At 43.3% G+C, this 20,319-nt stretch overlaps 1 protein-coding gene and 1 non-coding gene across 3 annotated transcripts; both read left to right on the forward strand.

The window, feature by feature from the left end:
• Positions 1–3,269: 3,269 nt before the first annotated feature.
• Positions 3,270–3,373, forward strand: LOC112406215 (U6 spliceosomal RNA). Its single transcript, XR_003004509.1, has one exon. It is a non-coding gene; the product is annotated as a U6 spliceosomal RNA (small nuclear RNA).
• Positions 3,374–4,848: 1,475 nt separating this feature from the next.
• Positions 4,849–20,319, forward strand: NARS1 (asparaginyl-tRNA synthetase 1). 2 transcript variants are annotated; one of them, XM_024754943.1, is made up of 15 exons: positions 4,849–5,033; positions 6,084–6,163; positions 8,854–8,919; positions 9,020–9,112; positions 9,198–9,287; positions 10,235–10,313; positions 11,147–11,217; positions 12,624–12,710; positions 14,099–14,320; positions 14,427–14,626; positions 15,055–15,190; positions 15,705–15,818; positions 17,896–18,027; positions 18,334–18,465; positions 19,273–20,319. In XM_024754943.1, the coding sequence occupies exons 1-15, from the start codon at positions 4,991–4,993 to the stop codon at positions 19,402–19,404; spliced, it is 1,677 nt and encodes a 558-aa protein (XP_024610711.1). In that variant the 5' UTR covers positions 4,849–4,990; the 3' UTR covers positions 19,405–20,319. The 2 variants fall into 2 exon arrangements, with proteins under 2 accessions (XP_024610711.1, XP_024610710.1); XM_024754942.1 differs by having other exon boundaries at positions 4,850–5,033; positions 6,081–6,163.

Here is a 20,319-nt window from a genome sequence, read left to right on the forward strand (position 1 = left end):
TGCGCGCGCAGCCGGAAAAGCAGGACCAGGTGCGCACACGCGGAAGTGCCCGGAGACAAAATGGCGCCGCCGCCAGCGCGGGCTTTAAGCGCAAGTCGGCGGCCAGCTACGGTGGCCCTCGGGGGCCATGACAGTGTTAGGACCGCGACTTCGCTTGAGCGAAGGGGACGTCCGCCGAGAGACTAGAACAACCCTGACTGGGCGTGGGGCCGAAACATCGAGGACCGCTAGATGAGGGTGCTCCCAGCAGGCCACAGTCAGATGAGGAGAAAAGAGCAATGCCATTCACTGAATTCATTCATTTATTCATGCACTCATGAGCACCGTCAAACTTCAGTTTGTTCTTGGAAGTGACCCCTTCCGCGATGCTGTAAGGGAAGTTCTGCTTCCGGAGGGAGGCTGGACTAAACGAGATTGTCCCCCCAACAGAATGATACCAATCACCTACTGAGAGCAAGGCTCTGTGCTAAGTGCTCTGGAAGGATGCCAGGATGGCCTCTTACCTACAATCCGGTGGTGACATGTATGGGCCACCTACCAGACACAGAGCAGAGGCAAGTTCAATGCCGGCTGTGGGTAGATGAGGAGAGAACCGCCCTGGGAAAGAGGAGGTGCGACCTGACCACTTTGTTTTTATTACTGGGGGTAGAGGCTGAGGGTAGTGGGCAGAGGGGCTGGCCTGCAGTAGCCCTGGAGCTGTGCTCCCTTCTCCCACTTACATTTCCTGTGGTCCTCACTGGTGTTAGGAGAGGTTGTCCTTCCCTTGCGCAAAGAACAGTAAAGATTTGTGCCTACTGGCCTCAGTGTGGGTCACAGACATTTCAACTCCTTCACAGAAATGAAAATACCTGGAGAATTGTTTGAAACCAACAAACATACAAAATAATAATAATATGCATTCCACTATGGGGGAGATTGCACCCAACATTGTCTATGACACCTCGCAGGGTGTCATAACTGCCTCTCAGTAGGCTATACAGCTCTCTTTTAAGCCAGATGCTTCTGGGTAATGGGGCATGTATCAGTCTACTATTGCCACAATAAAGCTGTGTAACAAACTGCTCCAAAACTCAGAGGCAAAACACAATCATTTATTTTCACTCATGCATCTAGAAGTCAAGCTGGTGTGGGCTGGGTTCCGATGGGCTTGGCTCCAAGCTGCAGACTGGGTCCAGGTCACATTTCTATCACCTTCCTTGGACCAGTGGGCCAGTTGGGGTTCACTCTTCTCATGATGATGCAAGAAAACAAACTCAACTGTACAAGTACAGTTTAAACCTTTGCTTGCATCACATCTGCCCACCTCCCATTCACATCTGCCCACCTCCCATGGTCAGAGAAAATCCACATGGCCAAGCCCAACATGAATGAAGCAGCAAAGTACATTTCTCTCACATAGAAAAGGGAAGCATGTGTGAATATTTTAAGTAATAATCTAATTTGACACAAAGCACATGATTACACAGTGAACTCCACAGTTACGCGCCCACTTCATTGAAAATGTGTTCCCTGGTTAGAGAAGATGCTGTGTACTGCGGAGATGGACATAGCATTCTCTAAGTCCGCAGATGCCAGGGCGGCAGGCAGGGAGGGTACAGCCGCATGTGGACAACCACTCTACAGTTGACAGGCATATTGCTGCCTCCTCCAGGAGTTGAATGTTACCCACCAGCCACCAGCTGGACACCTGGTCCCCCCAAAGACTAGTGTCCTATCAGGTCCTCAAAGCTGGCTTCTGCTGTTGTCAGGCTGGGTCCTCCGCAGTGGTAGTCAGGCAGCCAGATCAGCCTTGATGAAGGGCAGCCCATGCCGTTGAACCCATGCATAGCCTCCATCCTGTTACTACGGCGACTTTGTATATGGTTTCTTTGAACAAGCACTGGGGGTCTTGGGCTGGGGCGGGTGTGTGTGGGAAAGGCCAACAGCCACAGTTTACAAAGACCTCCTCTATACTGAATGCCTTCTCCTGGGTATTTACACAGGGCAAGATATCTTCACATTCTGGGCCCATGCAGAAAAATTCATCCACATACTTCCCCACCAGACTGCCATACCTAATCTCTAATCTTGTTCTTTCCAAGTCTCTGATCAACTGGTCAACCCTTTAGACAGTGTCCATCAGTCCCTCAGGCCATCTCCACTCATGTAAGAAATGGAAAACCAGTCATCCACTCAACGTTCTAGCGTCTGAGATGATTTCCCTTCGCCACTGTCTTTTCAGAGCTGCACCCAAGTGAGGCTGTAATACAATAGCTGCTCACGTCTGGCTCATGCCAGCATATTACACAGGTGTCACGGACCGGACACGGGGAAATCCCCTGAGTCTGTACGTGTGGGTTGAGGAGTGGTCGAAGCAGGTGTTACAGGAATCTGTCATTTTCAGGCCCAGTCCTGTAGACCCACTTTCCTCTTTACAGTGGAATGTTTCTGTGTACATCCAATTTTATGGATCAGGTGAAACTAAATTCATGAAGGGTAGTTCAGATGACTGTTAGTGCCACCTGACAGGTCCTGTGGCCTTCAGTTGAAGGTACAGCCAGCCTGCAATGAGGGAGCTAAGGGAATATGTACCCCTACTTCACTCCATCCTTGCCGGTGCTCCCCATTGGCTGCATCTGACCAGAAGCCAGAGAGCCCACTGATGTGTCCACATAAGCCAGCCTCTGGGGGCTCAAAGCAGGATGAAGGGGAGAAATTCATTGGTTGGGCTGTGGTGTCAGCCTCTAGTATGGCCCCCAGTGACCTCCACCCCCTGGAATTCACCCCCCATGTAGTCCTCTCCCATATTATACTAGGGATGGTCTGTGTGACCAGTAACATATAGCGGAAATGATGAAATGTCATTCATTGGTTAGGTTATGAAAAGGCACTGCAGCTCAGGGTTTAGTTGTTGTGGCAGAGAGCTTCCTAAGATGGCCCTATGATCCCTGCCGCCTGGTATTCGTGCCCTGGTATAAAACCCTTTCTTTGAGTGTAGGCTGGACCAAGTGACTCGAATCTAATGAACAGAATATGGCAAAAGTGATGGGATACAAAGGACCGTGGCTTCCCTCTTGCCTGCATGCTCTCCTTCCTGCTCGCTTGCTCTGATGAAGCAAGCGGCCCACCGGAAAGGCCCACGTGGCAAGGAGCTGAGGGAGACCTCTGGCCAAGAGCCAGCGAAGAACTGAGGCCCTCAGTCCAACAGCCTGTGAGGAACTGAATCCTGCCGACACCCACGGGAGTGTGTGGGAAAGCATCACCCAGGTGAGATTTACAAATCTTAGCCTGTGCTCACTTCAGCAGCACATATACTAAAATTGGAAGGATACAGAGATTAGCATGGCCCCCATGCAAAGATGGCACACAAATGTGTGAAGCATTCTGTATTTTTGAGTAATCTTACATACAACTTTCAAAACAAACTGCTAAAAAAAAAAATCTTAAATTAGCCCCAGATGACACCCCGATTGCAGTCTTTTGAGAGACGCAGAACCTGAGGTCCCACCTAGGCCTTGCCCAGATTCCTGGTGAGAAAACTACTGTTCCTTGGAGTTTGGGGGTAATCTATTATACAACATAGGCAACCAATACAGTCTCTCTCTCTTTCTCTCTTTCTCTCTCTCTCTCTCTCTCTGTCTCCGTCGCTCTCTGTCTCTCTATCACTTGCTTCTGTGAGAACTCAGCTGCCCCGTCACTGGCAGCCCTCTGGGGAGCCCACCTGATGTGAAACCACAGCCTTCTGCCAAGAGCCATGTGTGCGCCTGGCAGCAGATCCTCACCTAGTCAAGGCATCAGGTGACTGCAGCCCCTGTCCACAGCTTGATTCCGGAGAGACCCTGTGTCAGAACCCCTGGCTCCGCTACTCCCGAATGCCTGACCCTCAGAAACTATGTGAGGTAATGAATTTGCCTTGCAGCAATAGATAACTAACACACGAGCAAAGAGAAACCATTCAGCAAAGAGGAAAAGGGGAAAGTCCGTGAAACTGGGGGAAATATTCTTCAAGAAAAGTATCTGGTTCATATTTTTGATAGACTCGGAACCTATGCACAGAGTTATTTTTAGAGTTTCTTTCATAACAAGAGTTTGTTTTCCTTTGATTCAGGGACAAACTCTGGTATTCCACTAAGCTGAGAATGATGACGTTACCTACCCTTTACTTAGTACCTACGACTGCTGGGCAGTGAACTTAACCTTCACAAATAGGGAAATTGAAGCTCAGACGGGTTAGCTCATTTATCCCACGGCACACAGCAAAAGGCAGAACCAGAATTCCAACCAGGTTTGAAGCCCTAGTTCTTTTCACAACGTTACCACGGCCTCCGTAATAGTGACTCTTGTAACTTAAAATAAAAACACACCCTATAGTCCGAGTGACAAATACAGAAATACATTCATTCGTTCATTGAAGTCAGAAAGTTAAAACATCTTCATATTTCAAAGCAATTAGTGAATGGGAGACAGGACTACCCTTAGCTCTGTCCCTGACCCTTACCTCCACCCCCAGTTTGTGGCTGGAGCTCAATGTATTTGATGACGACGTTAATTCCACAAGCATTCCACTATCTGGGGATGTGGAACGCAATCCAGGATCCGGTTTCCGGAAGGGCCCTACCGTGCCCACAACGGGAGGTGGGGGGTGGCGCGGAACTGGAAGATTCAGCGGGAAAGTTGGGGAGACGCAGGCCGGGGGGATCGGGACTGCAGCGCCACCCGGATGTCAGGGAGCCAAGGAGTCCCAGGTGGTGCCCCCCGCAGCCCGCAGCTCACCTAGAGGGAGAGAGGGAAGCGGGGCGGAGCCACACCCGGAAGTTGCTTAGGCCCGAACCAAAGATGGCGGCTGCGGCGCCGCTCGCCCACGCTTCGTAACCTTCTGTAACCAATGGAGCCGCGACGCTCGGGTGACTTACTGCGACGACTTCTGCACGACATTATCTGATGCAACCTCCGAGTTGAGGAAGCCGCCGGTGCACTTTGCGGGTGATAAGGAGGCGGCGTGTTGGAGGTGATGTCCTTGGAGGTGACCAGGGCGACCGCGGGGATGGTGCTAGGTGAGTGAGGCTCGGGGACCCCGGGGTGTGTAAGTGGCGCGGCGCGGCGCTCCTGCTTGGGGCAGCAGCCTTGTTCCGGCCGAATACAGCTCTTACCCTGGTGCCTGGCGCAGACTGGGCGCCCCGCCGCTGTTTACGTGAATGGTGGGAGGGAGGAGGGACTAGGACCCACCCTGGGTCCGCGCTCGCCGAGCAGGCCCGGCTCCCCTCGAGCCCTGGGTGCCCCGGCTAGGGTGGCGGCCGCTCCCGGCCCGGCCCCACTGCGAGAAATCCCGTGATTCAGCTGAGACGTAGGCAGAGCGAGGCATGGCCAGACCTCAGGGCAGACCCCAAATATGTGACTCTTCCAAGTGACTGGCAGGAAAGGACTTAAGAATGCGAATTCTTTTTCACATATCCTCACTTATATTGAGATTTCCTGGGAGACCATCTGGTGCAGTAGGAAAAGGAAGAGATTTAGGAGACCTGGGTTGATGTCTCTGCTCGCTTACTCCTTGTGAGGCCTTCAGTTTGTTTAACCTCAGAGCTTTGGTTTCCTTTAAAGACCAGAGAAAACCGGTATTTATTTGATTTCTGTGCTCTAGCACCAGCATATCTGATTTATATATTTCATCCTCAGTACTTCAAGATGGGTATTGTTTTCCTCATTTTATAGGCTCAGAAACAAGCCCAGAAAGGTTAAGTGAATTCTCCAGGGTCACTCTGGCTTTTAAGGTACAACATCCAAGCTTCCAGTTTGGTCTGGCCAACTGAAAAGCCATTGCTTTGTTGTTGGGGATTCGAGTAGATAGAAGCAGTACCACAAATGAAAATGATCAAAGTTCCTTTTGAAAGCTGAATTTAACTAACCCCTTTCTATGGGATGGATGTCCTTGGATAGGGGAGTGGGAGAATAATTATGATATAATTTCTTTCGGACCTTGATAATTTTTACCGATCAGATGCTTGTTCTGTTTACAAAGATAAAGAACGGATAAAGCAGCTGCAGCATGAGGTGACTGATAATTACTGGCCAAGTGAGTAACTTATTCTCTTTTTGTGAAACAGCAGAGCTGTATGTCTCAGACCGAGAGGGAAGTGATGCTACTGGTGATGGAACCAAGGAGAAACCTTTTAAAACAGGCCTTAAGGTAGTGCCTCTTTCTCATTAGGAAAACGACTTTGCATTTATTAATGACTCATGCCAGTTATTCTGTGACTTGTCAGGAGTTTTATTTAAAGCACTAGGTTTGAAGAGAACTTTCTGAAAAGGACAAGTAAGGGGTATATACAGATATGTAGCTTTAAGGGTATTACATTATCTACGTCTAAACTTTTTCTTTTTTTTTGGCTGCGCCTCAAGTCTTGTGGGATCTTTAGTTCTCCGACCAGGGATTGAACCTGGGCCCTTGTCAGCAAAAGCGCGGAGTCCTAACCACTGGACTGTCAGGGAATTCCTCTTGAACTTTTTTTTTTTTTTTTTTGCGGTACGCGGGCCTCTCACTGCTGTGGCCTCTCCTGTTGCGGAGCACAGGCTCCTGACACGCAGGCTCAGCGGCCATGGCTCACGGGCCCAGCCGCTCCGCGGCATGTGGGATCCTTCCGGACAGGGCACGAACCCGTGTCCCCTGCATCGGCAGGCGGACTCTCAACCACTGTGCCCCCAGGGAAGCCCTCCCCTTGAACATTTTTAATAGGTATCTTGTTTTCTTACCATACGGCATCGCATCTCGGAATTTTTCTCTCCAGTGAGTCAGTTGGCCAGTTTTTAAATTCTTGTAGAACTGAAAATCATCTTCCCTTAGTCATCTGAGTTTATGCTCACATTTCTTCCAAACTGACTCCTAAGAGTTCTCTCGGTGAATTTACCAATGCGGCATGTGGGATCCTCCTGGACAGGGCACGAACCCGTGTCCCCTGCATCGGCAGGCGGACTCTCAACCACTGTGCCCCCAGGGAAGCCCTCCCCTTGAACATTTTTAATAGGTATCTTGTTTTCTTACCATACGGCATCGCATCTCGGAATTTTTCTCTCCAGTGAGTCAGTTGGCCAGTTTTTAAATTCTTGTAGAACTGAAAATCATCTTCCCTTAGTCATCTGAGTTTATGCTCACATTTCTTCCAAACTGACTCCTAAGAGTTCTCTCGGTGAATTTACCACTCGAATCCAAACGTGATCTTGAGCCTTGAGACTCAAAGACCTGATTTATATCAGTACCAAGAACAGAGCAGACACTCATGAACTCATGAGTCTGGAGCCTAAAGCCAGGATGCTAATTTAACAATATATTATTGTTTCTCAGGGTGTAGAATCCTCCTATGAGTTTAGCATATTCTCTTTAAGCAGACTTACATGGAAAGCCAAATACAGTTCAGATGGGTTCTTCGAGAGCTTCGACTCAGGATTGAGTAGGTACCTGATGGCATTGGGTTACGGTGTGGGCCAAGAAGACATCCCTCTGCAAGTAGCCGTGGGCTTGCCTGTAGACTGGAATGGCTACAGCTGCTACGTAAGGAAGTTGATTGAAGCCCTCTCCCAGGACAGCACCAGGAAGCGCACTGCCCTGACACTTTTCTGTGTATCTGTGTCTGGCCAATCCCCCTTCTTGTGAGCTTCGTTACAGTATTCATTTAGGTTATTATCAAGTGTTCCTGTCCTGGGACCACTCTCTCCTCTTTTAGCTCATACTCTGGTTATGTTTTGGTGTGTCAACCATGGGTCTTAATTTTTTAACTCTTAGAGGGAAATCTTTCTCATTTTGGATTGTTGGGGTGATTCCTATGGCTGCCCAGAACTGACAGTAGTGTTTAGATGAATGTTTGCAAAATGTCGCTGTTAGCAGAAATGTGCCATTCTGATTTGGAGAATCACAGTTTGACTCTTTCAATATCACTGATTAACAAAGGAGGGATCAGTACAGACTGTCAGGTAGTCAATGAATCCTTAGTGATTTACAAACATCCTTACAAAGTCTAATTGTTAAAAGGAGGAACTGAACTCTCCTGGATGTTTCCAAAAGATCCAGGTTCCCTCCTCCTCTGTAGCAATAATTGAGTTGAGACCAGTATTAAATCAAGATGAAAAGTATTTTTCAGGTTTGGAATCTAGATCTTAAGAAAAGGTCAGTTTTCATAAACTTCAGATCTTACACGAGAGACAGTCATTCATTGCATTTCTTGGTTGATGATAACTTAGGAGAAAATTTGAAGGAATATTTGAAGCAGTTAATAAAACACTTATCTTTTACGTACTTTCAACTATCTATTTTTTTAAAAATGAATACCAACTATAAAATATTAAATGATAATATTGATGTCTGATATGTCCCAGTATTGGTGAAAAGAGGTACATACATTCTACACACAGGAATTTTTCCAGTTAAATGAAACTTAGCCTTCAGTGTACCTAACCACTGTGCTCTTGAGAGAGTTTCAGAAATGACTTCCCTGGTTTCTTCGTGAGGATTAATCGTCTGCGTGTGCCCTGCAGTTGGCCTTTGCCATCAGCTGTCTCTTCTGTTGTCAGCGTACCTCCTGTCGGTCCCCAGGGCCACTTAAAATCTGTTGTTTCTAGTCCACATGGGAAACTATATACTATGTAACCGAACTTGCTAGAATTGTTTGGGAAAGGACGTTCTACCTTAAGCAAAATGTTCTTCGAATGTTCCGCCATTCCTTCTGTCGACATTGACCTTTGGCTGGTGGGGTCTTATGCTTTCTTCTGGGCTCTCGGTTATTTTCTAGGTGATCAAAGTTACCTCATAATTCAGGTGTTATTTTGATTTTAAAAATTGTACAATGTTAAAGAAATGTCCTTTTTCCTTGTCCCTCCCTCCCCAAGGCTTTGATGACAGTTGGAAAAGAACCCTTTCCTACCATCTACGTAGATTCACAAAAAGAAAACGAGGTAGGGTGAACCCAAAGCTTTACAGAATTAGATTTTGTGAAGAAACTTTCATTAGAATACAGCGGTCTTGAAAACATTAAATATCTGTTTATCCCTCCAGAGGTGGGATGTTATTTCTAAATCACAGATGAAGAACATTAGAAAACTGTGGCACAGGGAACAGATGAAGAGTGAATCCCGGGAAAAGAAAGAGGTGAGCAGTAGATTTGCTCTGTGAACATTTTTCAAGTTGGGACACCAGAAGCCATGTTAACAAATTGCCTGGTTATTAAAACTAGGCAGAAGACAATTTACGAAGAGAGAAGAACCTGGAAGAAGCAAAGAAGATTACCATTAAAAACGACCCAAGTCTTCCAGAGCCAAGTTGCGTAAGTGTGATGTGTATCGTTTCAAATATCATGGACTCACGGGGTCAAACTATTATTTCTGTGTCTGAGGGGCATGCCACGTGCTTTATTCCTTTGCACTGTTTGTCTCTTCTTTTCTTTCAAAAGGGAGAGAGTGCAATAATGTTTGAGAGTTATGAGGCTGGTCCTTGCGGGGCTCCTTTTTTGATAGAATTTAGTAATTGCGTGTTGAACGAATTCTGTCCCGACTAAAAGCTAGCAGCCCTGGAATCCAGGCCTGGTGGGCTGTGTGGTCTCAGACGAGTGATTTTACCCTCCCCTGGGTGTCAGTTTCCTCACAGTAAAAAGAAGAGTTGAAATCCAAGATTTTCATGATTTCTTAAATAAAGAAAAAGTTTTTGAAATTTGATTATGTCTATAATCTTTCTAGACCAGAATGCTGGACTGTGAATGGACATGGTTAGAATTCGAACGGTTCTTACTGCTGCTGGATTGCCATTGTTTTCTTGCTTCCTTAGTGAGGAAGCTGTTTTCTTGGCCACACCCTACAACCCCTTCCTCCCCTCCCCTCTCTCCTCCATCCCTCAGAGGAAAAGCCAGCCTTGGTAGCTTCCACCACCCAGGGTGGAGGAAGGTCAGGATGGGGAGGTCAGGGAGAGGGCTCTGCGTGGACTAGGCTTGTTGCTATTGTGAATTCATTAATTTTATATAACAGTATCTGAAGTTCTGATTGTTTCGCAGACAGTTTTGCACTAAGAGAAAGAAGACTTGGATTTTTTTTTTTTTTTTTTTAACCTCTCCAGTGTGGTGAAATTATTTGGCTCTGACCTGTAGTAGAGTGGCTGTCAGAAGTTTTACACCACTTGTGAATTTTTAACACTTTTCTGCCATCTATCTAATATTCGTGACAAAATTGGTATGTGACCAATGACATGCTGGGTCAAATGTTTTTTATTTTAACTTGACAGGTGAAGATTCGTGAATTAGAAGGATATAGAGGCCAAAGAGTAAAGGTATTTGGCTGGGTCCACAGGCTGCGTAGGCAAGGTAACTGGCATAGCTGTCCTTTTCTCTCTTTAATTTTCAATATCCCTGCTCTTAGATGATGAAGAACATTAAAAAAAAAACATTTACTTCGGGGTATTTTTGTTTGAGAGTGCTAGCTTTTTAAAGGAAGTACTAATTTGTATCCTCAGTTGGTTCTTATTTAATATGACTATTGAAAGTTTAAAAATTATTTAAATGGTACTTAACTGTAAGCAGTCACAGTGATCAGAGGTATCCAGGAAATATTTGTCTAATTGAATTGACTTCTTTAAGGAAAGCAGGGGGTATATTACCGGAAGTGCAGAACCAAATCTGAAACTTACTGATGGCAGTGATGTTGATTTTTATAATTAGTATGTTTGTACTTGGTCATGATGTCTTGCTTTCTCTTTCTGCTTTTGTTATTTTATTACATGTCTTTTATTGTAAGTGGTTGTCAAATCCTTCGTAAAAAGAAAGGGAGCATAAAAAACCAAGAGTGCTTCTGTGCGGCAGTATATATCACCCCCCCGCTGAATGCGCTTTGCTAGGTATTGCAGGGGACTCAACGGTGAATAAGACTTAATCCCTCGACTCACATGCTTACTGTCTTGCTTTCCCATGATCGTGTGGGTCAGGAGGCTCACATAGGGTTTAAAAGTATGAAGGGTTTGAAACATGAAGAAGGCAAAATACAAAATACTGGTGAACCCTTCAGAGGAATGGGGCCGTGTGGGAGGTTTGAACTTTCAACATTTAACCTTGGAGGTTCCTTTACATAAGAATAAATTATGAGAAAGTGCTTTCAAGTGCCTCTCGAACAATCTAGCTAAACTTCTCTTTCCCGTTTTTAGGAAAGAATTTAATGTTTCTGGTGTTGCGGGATGGTACGGGTTATCTCCAGTGTGTCTTGTCAGATGATTTGGTAAATATCTTCATATTTACGATGAAAAGTCAGTTTTTTTCAATAGGTTACTTTATTGTTAGTTTTGGGAATCTTAGGGTCTATGCTTATTTTAACTGTTATTGTGGGAAATTTCCAACATCTCAAAAATGGAACAGTAGGAAGAAACCTCACACGCTCATCACTCAGCTTCAGTAACATCTTAGTTGAGCTGCTGTAACTAAGTCCCATAAACTGGGTGGCTTGTGAACAACAGAAGTTTATTCCTCATGGTTCTAGTGGCTGGAAGTCCATACCAGGGTGCCGGCATGGTCAAGTTCTGGTGAGGGCCCTTCTCTGAGCTGCAGACTACCCACTTCCCGTTGTGTGCGCATCCTCACGTAGCAGAGAGCAGAGGAGGGTTTCGACATACGAATTTGCAGCAGATACACGCTAAGTCCGTAACGAGTAATGATTAATATTTGGCCAGTTCTGGTTTACTGCTCCCCACCTTTTACCTCCCAGACATCATATTTCATATAAACATACTTGCATATGCATCACCAAGAAGAAATATTTTTAATATAACCACACTACCATTATCACACACCCCCGAAATTAGCAGAACTCCTAAATATCCAGCCAGACTCTCCCAATTGATTCATGATGTCTTCTTTACAGTTGGTTGGTCTGAATGAGGATCCAGACAAGATCTACATGTTGCATTTAGTTGATATGTCTCTGAAATCACTCTTAATCTATAACAGATCTCCCTTTTCATTCTCTTTTCTCCACCCCACTCCCCCTTGCCCTTTATTGGAAAAAGTCTGGTTGTTGGTCCTGTGGGACTTCTCCCATTCTGGATTTGGTTGATTGCATCATAAGGTGTATTTTAACATGTTCCTCTATCCTTTGTATTTCTTACAAGCTGGAGGTTAGGTCTGGTCAGATTAGGTTCTGCTGCTGCTGCTTCTTGATATAACTACTTCATGGACAAAGCTGTATTCTTCCAACGACATCACATCATGGGGCACATAATTCTGGTTGTCTTTATGATTAGTGCGTTCAGATGCTGATGGCCTGATCCCTCCTTTATAAAGTTTTCCATCACTTTTCTCCTAATGATTTTAGCCAGTATTGATTATCATAGTCTAAGTGAACTCCCTGTATTATTTTAATAGTCTAAATTTTAAAGAAAAAGAGAAACGAACTTTCCAGATCCTTTTGAGAGATATGGACTAGTGTTATTTATGCATGTGTATGTATGTAAAGTATGTATTTACATGTATATGTGTGTATCTGTATATAGATGAATGTTTGATGGCTGTCTTATTTTACTAGTTTTGGACGAGAGAACTTGTTTGTAAGTAATTCCCTTTGCTTTCTATATGGTAGACTGTTTTAAATGTAAATGTGAGTAACTGACTTTGAACTTGATCTTCTTATAGTGTCAGTGTTACAATGGAGTAGTCTTATCCACTGAGAGTAGTGTCGCAGTGTATGGAATGCTAAATCTTACCCCAAAAGGCAAGCAGGTGAGTGCGTCGAGTTCCTCACTAAGAGAAGAGTTGTGTACTTGTTTGTTTTCCAGTGTCTTTATTTGTATTGATACTTTTGGTGTTTGGCATATAAATAGACAAATGTGATGGGCTTGCTAAATTTAGAACGCCTTTTCCTTTCCTGGTGAGATACGTACGCTGTACAGCTTGTGTGCTCTTGTAACGATCTCAGGGATTTTCAACCTAAGGAATTCCTGAATAAACTTCATGGGTGAGAACAATTTGCTGTGTCTGTGTGAATAATTTTTCAGCTAAGTGGAAATGAAAATTTAGTCTACCAAAAGTTTTTCAGGAAAGAACAGTGATCTAAAGCTGAAACTTTGGGGATTTCCCTGGTGGTCCAGTGGTCAGGACTTCTCGCTCCCAATGCAGGAGGCCCAGGTTCGATCCCTGGTTAGGGAACTAGATCCCGCATGCTGCATCGAAGACCCGGCGCAGCCGAATAAATATTTAATAAATAAAATAAATCTGAAACTTTTAAAATAGAATTTGAAAGCCTCTTTTTAAAAAACTTAAAGCTAGGCTTGATAGTCAGAGGGTTGTCTGTTCCCCAGCCAACAGGCATGTAACCTATGCCAGTTAGAGTTACTTGTTGGTAATTATTGGTCATGTAGCAGTGCTGTTGTGGTTATATTTGTTTGTTGGGAAAGAAAACAAACAAACGTGACATATCAACCACCAGAGGGAGCCCATAGTGTCCTCCTGATAGACTAGAAATACTGATAAAAGAGAGTCTCCCAGAGTCTATGTGAGGAACCTATGTTAAGAGTGAATATGTGGTTCAAGTTTACTGAATTTTCCTTGAAAGTAATGTGATTGCAAAATGGAATGGTTTTTGTGATATTACTTGCTGTCCAGTGTTTGGTACCAAGATAGCTATATATTTCATACTGTGTGGTTTCTAAACTGTAATGCTTTCAATGGAATTATTAGGGAGAATTTGAATTTTTACTATATATATATATGTTCCAAAGAGAAACACCTTTTAGTAAAACCTTTGTATTTAAGGAGTTTTTCAATGTGTGTATTATGTTACTTTTAAATTATTGGGCAAAGGCTAGAAAGGTATACCAAAATGTTGACAATAGTTAGTGGTTACTCCAAGTCGTGGGATTATAGTTTATCTTATTTTCTGGTTTGTGCTTTTCTATTTTTTAAAAATTGTGTACGTGTATTTAGTCTGAAAGAAATATTAAATAAATATAAAATTCAATTACCGGGTCTTCGTTTTTAGAAGGGTAGGCTGATAATGATAAGGTTCTTAGAAATATGAGCTTACTAACAACTTTTATATAAATGAGAATCTTTCCTACTGTGAATTTTCTGTTTCCTTCTCCCTCCCGACCCCTTTTTAAAAAATGCAGGCTCCAGGGGGCCACGAGCTGAATTGCGACTTCTGGGAATTGATCGGGTTGGCCCCCGCTGGCGGCGCTGATAACTTAATCAACGAGGAGTCTGACGTTGACGTCCAGCTCAACAACAGACACATGATGATCCGGGGAGAAAACATGTCCAAAATCCTAAAAGCACGTTCTGTGGTCACCAGGTGCTTTAGAGATCACTTCTTCGACAGGGGGTACTACGAAGTAAGTACGCGTTCGTCATCCTTTGCAAACAATGCCTCTTGGCACTTTTGAACTTAAACAGTGGTGCTCACAGAAGGCCTTTATTTACTCCTTTCCGCCTGAGTAGATCAGTCCTCCAACGTTAGTGCAAACACAAGTGGAAGGCGGTGCCACACTCTTCAAGCTGGACTATTTTGGGGAAGAGGCGTATCTGACTCAGTCCTCTCAGCTGTACCTGGAGACCTGCATTCCAGCTCTGGGAGATGTTTTTTGTATCGCACAGTCATACAGGGCAGAACAATCCAGAACACGAAGGCACCTGGCTGAGTACATAATTGCCATTTTGTTTTTATTTAAAAAAATTTTTTTTTTTTTTAAGAAAGTATCTTTAGAGAAGCAATCTTGATGTAGGTAAATGATGTCTGTGTAAAAACCTCTGATGTATTAAGAGGCTATATGAAGGGCAGTTGAATAAATTAATGGAAACTGTCTAAGAGGTTTTGCCTCTTAGGCCATAACTCACTAAGGTCTGTTCATTCACTTTGTCTTGATCCTTTATGTGTTGAGGAATAAACAAGAAATGACTATTAAGGGGGAAAGGAAGGCGGGTGGGCTAAAACTACTCTGGAGAGTTGGGAGTTGATTAGCAGGGCGGGAGTTTTCCCTTTCTGGACAGTTTCCCAGCATTAAAACCCTTGCTTAAGAGAAACTTTGTGAGAAGAAGAGAGGCTCTGAGCTACTGTCTTGTTCCTCAGATACACTCACGTGGAAGCAGAGTGCCCTTTCCTGACCTTTGAGGAGCTCCTGAACCGATTGGAGGACTTGGTCTGTGACGTGGTCGATAGAGTCTTGAAATCACCCGCAGCAAGCGTGGTGCATGACCTCAACCCGGTAGGTCTGCCATTGTGTGGAAACACAAAATTAGGATCCTGCTTCGGAAGGCAGTGAAGTCTTTTTTTTAGATCTTTATGTTTTTTAGGTTTTTTTCAATAGATTTTTTTTTTAAGTTTTTATAGATTTAATAGCTTTGTGAGCTTTGAAATAAATGATTAATATATATATAGGTATAATTGATATATAACGTTATAGTAGTTTTAGGTGTACAGCATAATAATTTTATATATCTAAAACAATACCGAGTTATTAACTCTAGTTACCATGCTGTACATTACGTCTTGTTAATGGAACTTACCTATTTTTTCTTTTTTTTGTGGTACGCGGGCCTCTCACTGTTGTGGCCTCTCCCGTTGTAGGAGTCTTAACCACTAGACCGCCAGGGAATTCACCACATTGTTTTTAAGTCTGAAATAACATTTTATAATAATGATAAATAGTGTTTCTTAAAATGGAAACGTTAGTGTGAATGGTTTCTTTATATACACTGTATTTCTCCTTTCTGCTGTAGAACTTCAAGCCCCCCAAACGGCCTTTCAAACGGATGAACTACTCAGATGCTATTGTGTGGCTAAAAGAACACAATATAAAGAAAGAAGATGGAACTTTCTATGAATTTGGAGAGGTATGTATTCCTTTCTAGTCGTTGTTTCAAAGGTAGCCTTGTGTTTAAGTGGATTGCTACTTCCGGTTAATTAACGAGTAACACAGAAGGCATCTGCTGTTGTCAAATAAATGATAACCACGGACCCTCCTTCTTGGGGTTGTCTGAGGATCCATGGCTTAGTAGAGGTAGAGTAGACCTTAGAGCAGTGCCTTTTCTGTAGTGTTCAGTAAATATTAGCAAGTTTGTAGCCTTCACATCCCATCCTTTATCTCTTTCCTCTTCCATGGTCACTCTGTGGTCTTGACTTACCAGCTCCAGCTGTAATTCTCTAGACTGGCAGGATGCTTAAGAAAGTTATAAACTTTGAAATCACATGCAAAGTGTTGGTATGTGTATACATTTGTTTTGGTTTTCTGAAGAAACCGTCTGGCTCTTTCAAAAAGGATTCCTCCCCCCAAAACAGTGAATTATAACTCCTTCATTTGGAGGCAATTCAAAGAAGAAAATCGCCACTGATTAAAATGCAAAACCAAGAGAGGAGGCTTTGTTGGGGAAGGTGGCCCGGTGCCCCAGATACACTGAGCATGTCTGTCTTGCCCAGGACCACCCTCCCAGCATGTTTTGGGGGTATAGATTGTTAACATTATTCTAAGCCCTCTTCCCTGTGCATTTAACCACTCTTTACATAGTATTTGCAAATCTGTTTTACAGATGAAATGTGAGTAGTAGCTGCTAACTAGAGTTTTCTTTCGTTTTTAGAAAGAATTTACAGAGGACAGACAGTGTACTGGGTCTATGTAAATTACTTTTATTGTATCATGAATTCAGTTGATGATGTATAATAACCAAATTCTGTGCTGAAAACCTGAGAACTGTTATCGCCCAGCACTCAGCAAAGTAGTGTGATTGAGCGGAAAGAGCACAAGCTTTGGAGTAAGAAGCCCCCCAGGTGGGCTTTGCTCCCACCTCTGTCCTTATTGCTGGTTAACTTAAGGCCAGTGACCCCGCTCTCTGGTTCCCTATCTCTGCCTTGGAGGTAACGTCCACCTTGCAAAGTTATGAGAACTTAATGAGCTAAATGCTTAGCAGGGCCAAGGCGCAGGAAGTCCTCCATGTGTGTCAGCGTTTCCTCTTTGTGTCAGTATCATCCCACACACATGAGGGCGCTAGAGTAGAGAAGAGGTCTTCAAACTTTTCGGAAGGTGCAGTACGACCCCTTTTCCCCAGTTCAATTGTATGCAGGACTCTAGTATGTAAAGCGGTTAGAGGCGGAGAGACCAGAGCTCTCCCACTCACCTCCCGTTTCCTCTCTGGACCTTAGATGACACAGGGCTCCAGGGACGAGAGCTTGAAAACAGCTGTGCCAGGTGATGGCTAAGCTCCCTCTCAGTTTCTTACATTAAACAAATCAATGAGTCTTATCCATTCTCTCAGTCTGTTTTTACTGGGACAAGAGTTTTCAGTTTTAACTTGAATTTATGTGTGGTTTACTGAAGGATGTTTGAGAGGGAAGCAGATTAACTTGATTCATCATCATCTAACCTGTCTTGGCTAACTGCTCCAGGTGTGGTTACACTTATAAACTTGACACTGGTTATTTGTCTTATGACTGTGTCTTACTGCCACTGAAGGCATGCAGATTTATTGTAACAGGAAAGAAGCAGAGAGAACAGGAGAGTTTAAAGATTGGTGTTATTAATAACATACTCTGTGTAGATCACTGGTGTTGTGGAGCATTCACTGATGATCTTATGCCTTGTGGGACTGAGTGGACTGCGTTTGCTTCAGACCTAGATAAAACTGGCCACTGGGAAAAAAAAAAACTGAGCAGTATCTGGGAGGTTGTTTGTTTTGGGTGTGTGTTTTCGTTCCTCAAGCAATATGGCACAGATATACTGCAGGAGGAGACAGATCTATTTACAGTTCATTTTGCAGAAATTGTCCCTAACACCCACGTGGTTATGGGTTATGGGTGGGTGTGTATTCTGGACTCCGTTGCATGAATAAGATGAAGGGCTGCTACTGGGTCAAAGAGCTGCTTCTGTCTCGTTGCCTTTCGAGTTGTAAATGTTAATGAAGTCTTGTTTAACCTCAGGATATCCCAGAAGCTCCTGAGAGACTGATGACAGACACCATTAATGAGCCCATCTTGCTGTGTCGATTTCCTGTGGAGATCAAGTCCTTCTATATGCAGCGATGTCCCGAGGATTCCCGCCTTACCGAATCTGTCAGTTTGGGATTCAAATAGTATTAGAGATTTTGCTTTTTAAAGGGGCGGGCACTGCCACTGGAATAAGATACAGCTCACAGCAAATATTTCATTATAAATCTACAGTACTTAAAGAAGTGTTTTTTGTCCTCTGGGTTTAACCTATCTTGTTAAATTATAGAATTTGAATAATATCTGAATTATGCATGATCATTGTGCTCCTTTAGTTATAGGAGCTTAATTATGATTTTCATTTAAACTCTAGAGCAAAGCCGTGACTGAGAGCCTAGTAGTAACCGCATTTTATTTACTCATTTTTGAAAGGTCGACGTGTTGATGCCCAATGTCGGTGAGATTGTGGGAGGCTCGATGCGTATCTGGGATAATGAAGAGATACTGGCAGGTTATAAAAGAGAAGGAATTGACCCCACTCCCTATTACTGGTACACAGATCAGGTAAAAAGAAATTTTGTTAATCACTTTAAATTTTCTTCACTGTAATAGTTCTGTATAAATTGAAACTTTTAAAAGGGAAGTATTCAGGGTGATACTTTGAAATTTGAATGAGCTATATTCAGTTTCATGGTTATAATAATGTGGCATGGGAATACTGCTAGTTTTGTCTTTGGCCAATAATATGTTAACTTAATTTGAAAACCTATTAACTCCTGACCTTGCTTGTAGCTACTGAATTTTTTAAAATGTCATTAGGTGCTACCAGTATCTAGTTTTCGTTTTCTTCTGATAAACAGAGACATTAACTTAATTTAAAAGTTTGAAGTCTCTTCTTTCCAGGGTGGCAAATCTTTGGTTTATTTTTCATACCAAATCATTTTTTCACATGTGGTCCATGAAGGGGTATAGAGTAAGGGTTGAATTCTTTTTGTTGTTTTGCTTGTTGTTGTTTTCCATTAATTTTTATTGGCGTATAGTCGCTTTACAATGTTGTGTTAGTTTCTGCGGTACAGCAAAGTGAATCAGCTATAAGGGGTTGAATTCTTAACCACAATAAGCTGACTCATTTTACAGTAGAAAATTTTAACTATTTCAGACAAAATTTATTTTTTTAATTTTCTTTTTTGGCCATGCTGTGCAGCTTGCGGGATCTTAGTTCCCCGACCAGGGATTGAACCTGGGGCCATGGCAGTGAATGTGCAGAGTCCTAACCACTGGACCGCCAGGGAGACTCTGGACAAAATTTTAAACTGAGCATTCATTCCTCTCTATCGCTCTCCCTCTCTCTCGCTCTCTCTTTTTAAACAGAGAAAATATGGCACATGTCCACATGGAGGCTATGGCCTGGGCTTGGAACGATTCTTAACCTGGATTCTGGATAGATACCACATCCGAGATGTATGCTTATACCCTCGATTTGTCCAGCGCTGCAAGCCATAACCGATTGCTTCTGGAGATTTAAGCAAAGAACACGGTTCATTGAAGGAACAGGCTGCCTCTTTAAAAAAAATAATAAAACAGCCAAAATCTTCCCTTTTTTATTCCACTGGGGTATATCCATTTCTGTTTTCTCTTTTTGTTTTTTATTCCTGCTACCGTGAAAAGCAATCCAAATCATTTGAATATCAAGTGACATAGATGGTGTCATTTTAAGAAAAAAACCCATTACAAAGTTTGGGGGAAAATATGTGGCATGTAACTGCCGTCATGAGTATATTTCAGCATTTTATCCAATTTTAGGTTATAACCTTTGTGTCATATATACGACATATATGATTCGTTTTAACTTATAGTCTGAGACATTCCGGTAACTTAATCTTTCTGTCCTTTTAATTGTAACTGGAATTCTTTAATTTATATCATTTTATTGTATCAGTGAGTTAAAACACACACCGTGGGGAAAAATTGACAATATGCTGTAAAAATCTGCTAGTATTAGAACAGAGTATAAATCAGCAGTAGATACAGGAATGAAATGAATTGTCTTTTGCCTCAGTTGTTAATCTTTTCTAAATCTGATAGCTGCTTATATAATTCTAAAGCATACGAATTTATTTGGAAGAATTTGTAAAAGTGGAGTGGCCTTAAACAGTTTGAAGTAAGAGCAAGTTTTTTGTTTTTGTTTTTTGGCACTTCAGTGAACAGCATTCTTCCTAGCATTAGTTCAAACTAAAGAGGCAGGGTGATCTTCACTCTTCCCTGGTAGCTCCTCAGTAATTAAGAATAAATAAGTTCCAGGGCTTCCCTGGTGGCACAGTGGTTGAGTATCTGCCTCAGGGGACACGGGTTCGACCCCTGGTCCAGGAAGATCCCACATGCCGCAGAGCAACTAAGCCCATGTGCCACAACTACTGA

This window comes from Neophocaena asiaeorientalis, unplaced genomic scaffold (assembly GCF_003031525.2).
Source record: "Neophocaena asiaeorientalis asiaeorientalis breed wild unplaced genomic scaffold, Neophocaena_asiaeorientalis_V1.1 scaffold124, whole genome shotgun sequence".
Classification (NCBI taxonomy): domain Eukaryota; kingdom Metazoa; phylum Chordata; class Mammalia; order Artiodactyla; family Phocoenidae; genus Neophocaena; species Neophocaena asiaeorientalis.

Bases quoted from the DNA above. Each gene is read 5' to 3' on its own strand.
- NARS1 (XM_024754942.1), top strand. From the start codon at position 4,991: ATGTCCTTGGAGGTGACCAGGGCGACCGCGGGGATGGTGCTAG. The intron at 8,920-9,019 runs GTAGGGTGAACC...TTATCCCTCCAG, and splicing joins ATTCACAAAAAGAAAACGAG to AGGTGGGATGTTATTTCTAA. The intron at 14,321-14,426 runs GTAAGTACGCGT...CCGCCTGAGTAG, and splicing joins TCGACAGGGGGTACTACGAA to ATCAGTCCTCCAACGTTAGT.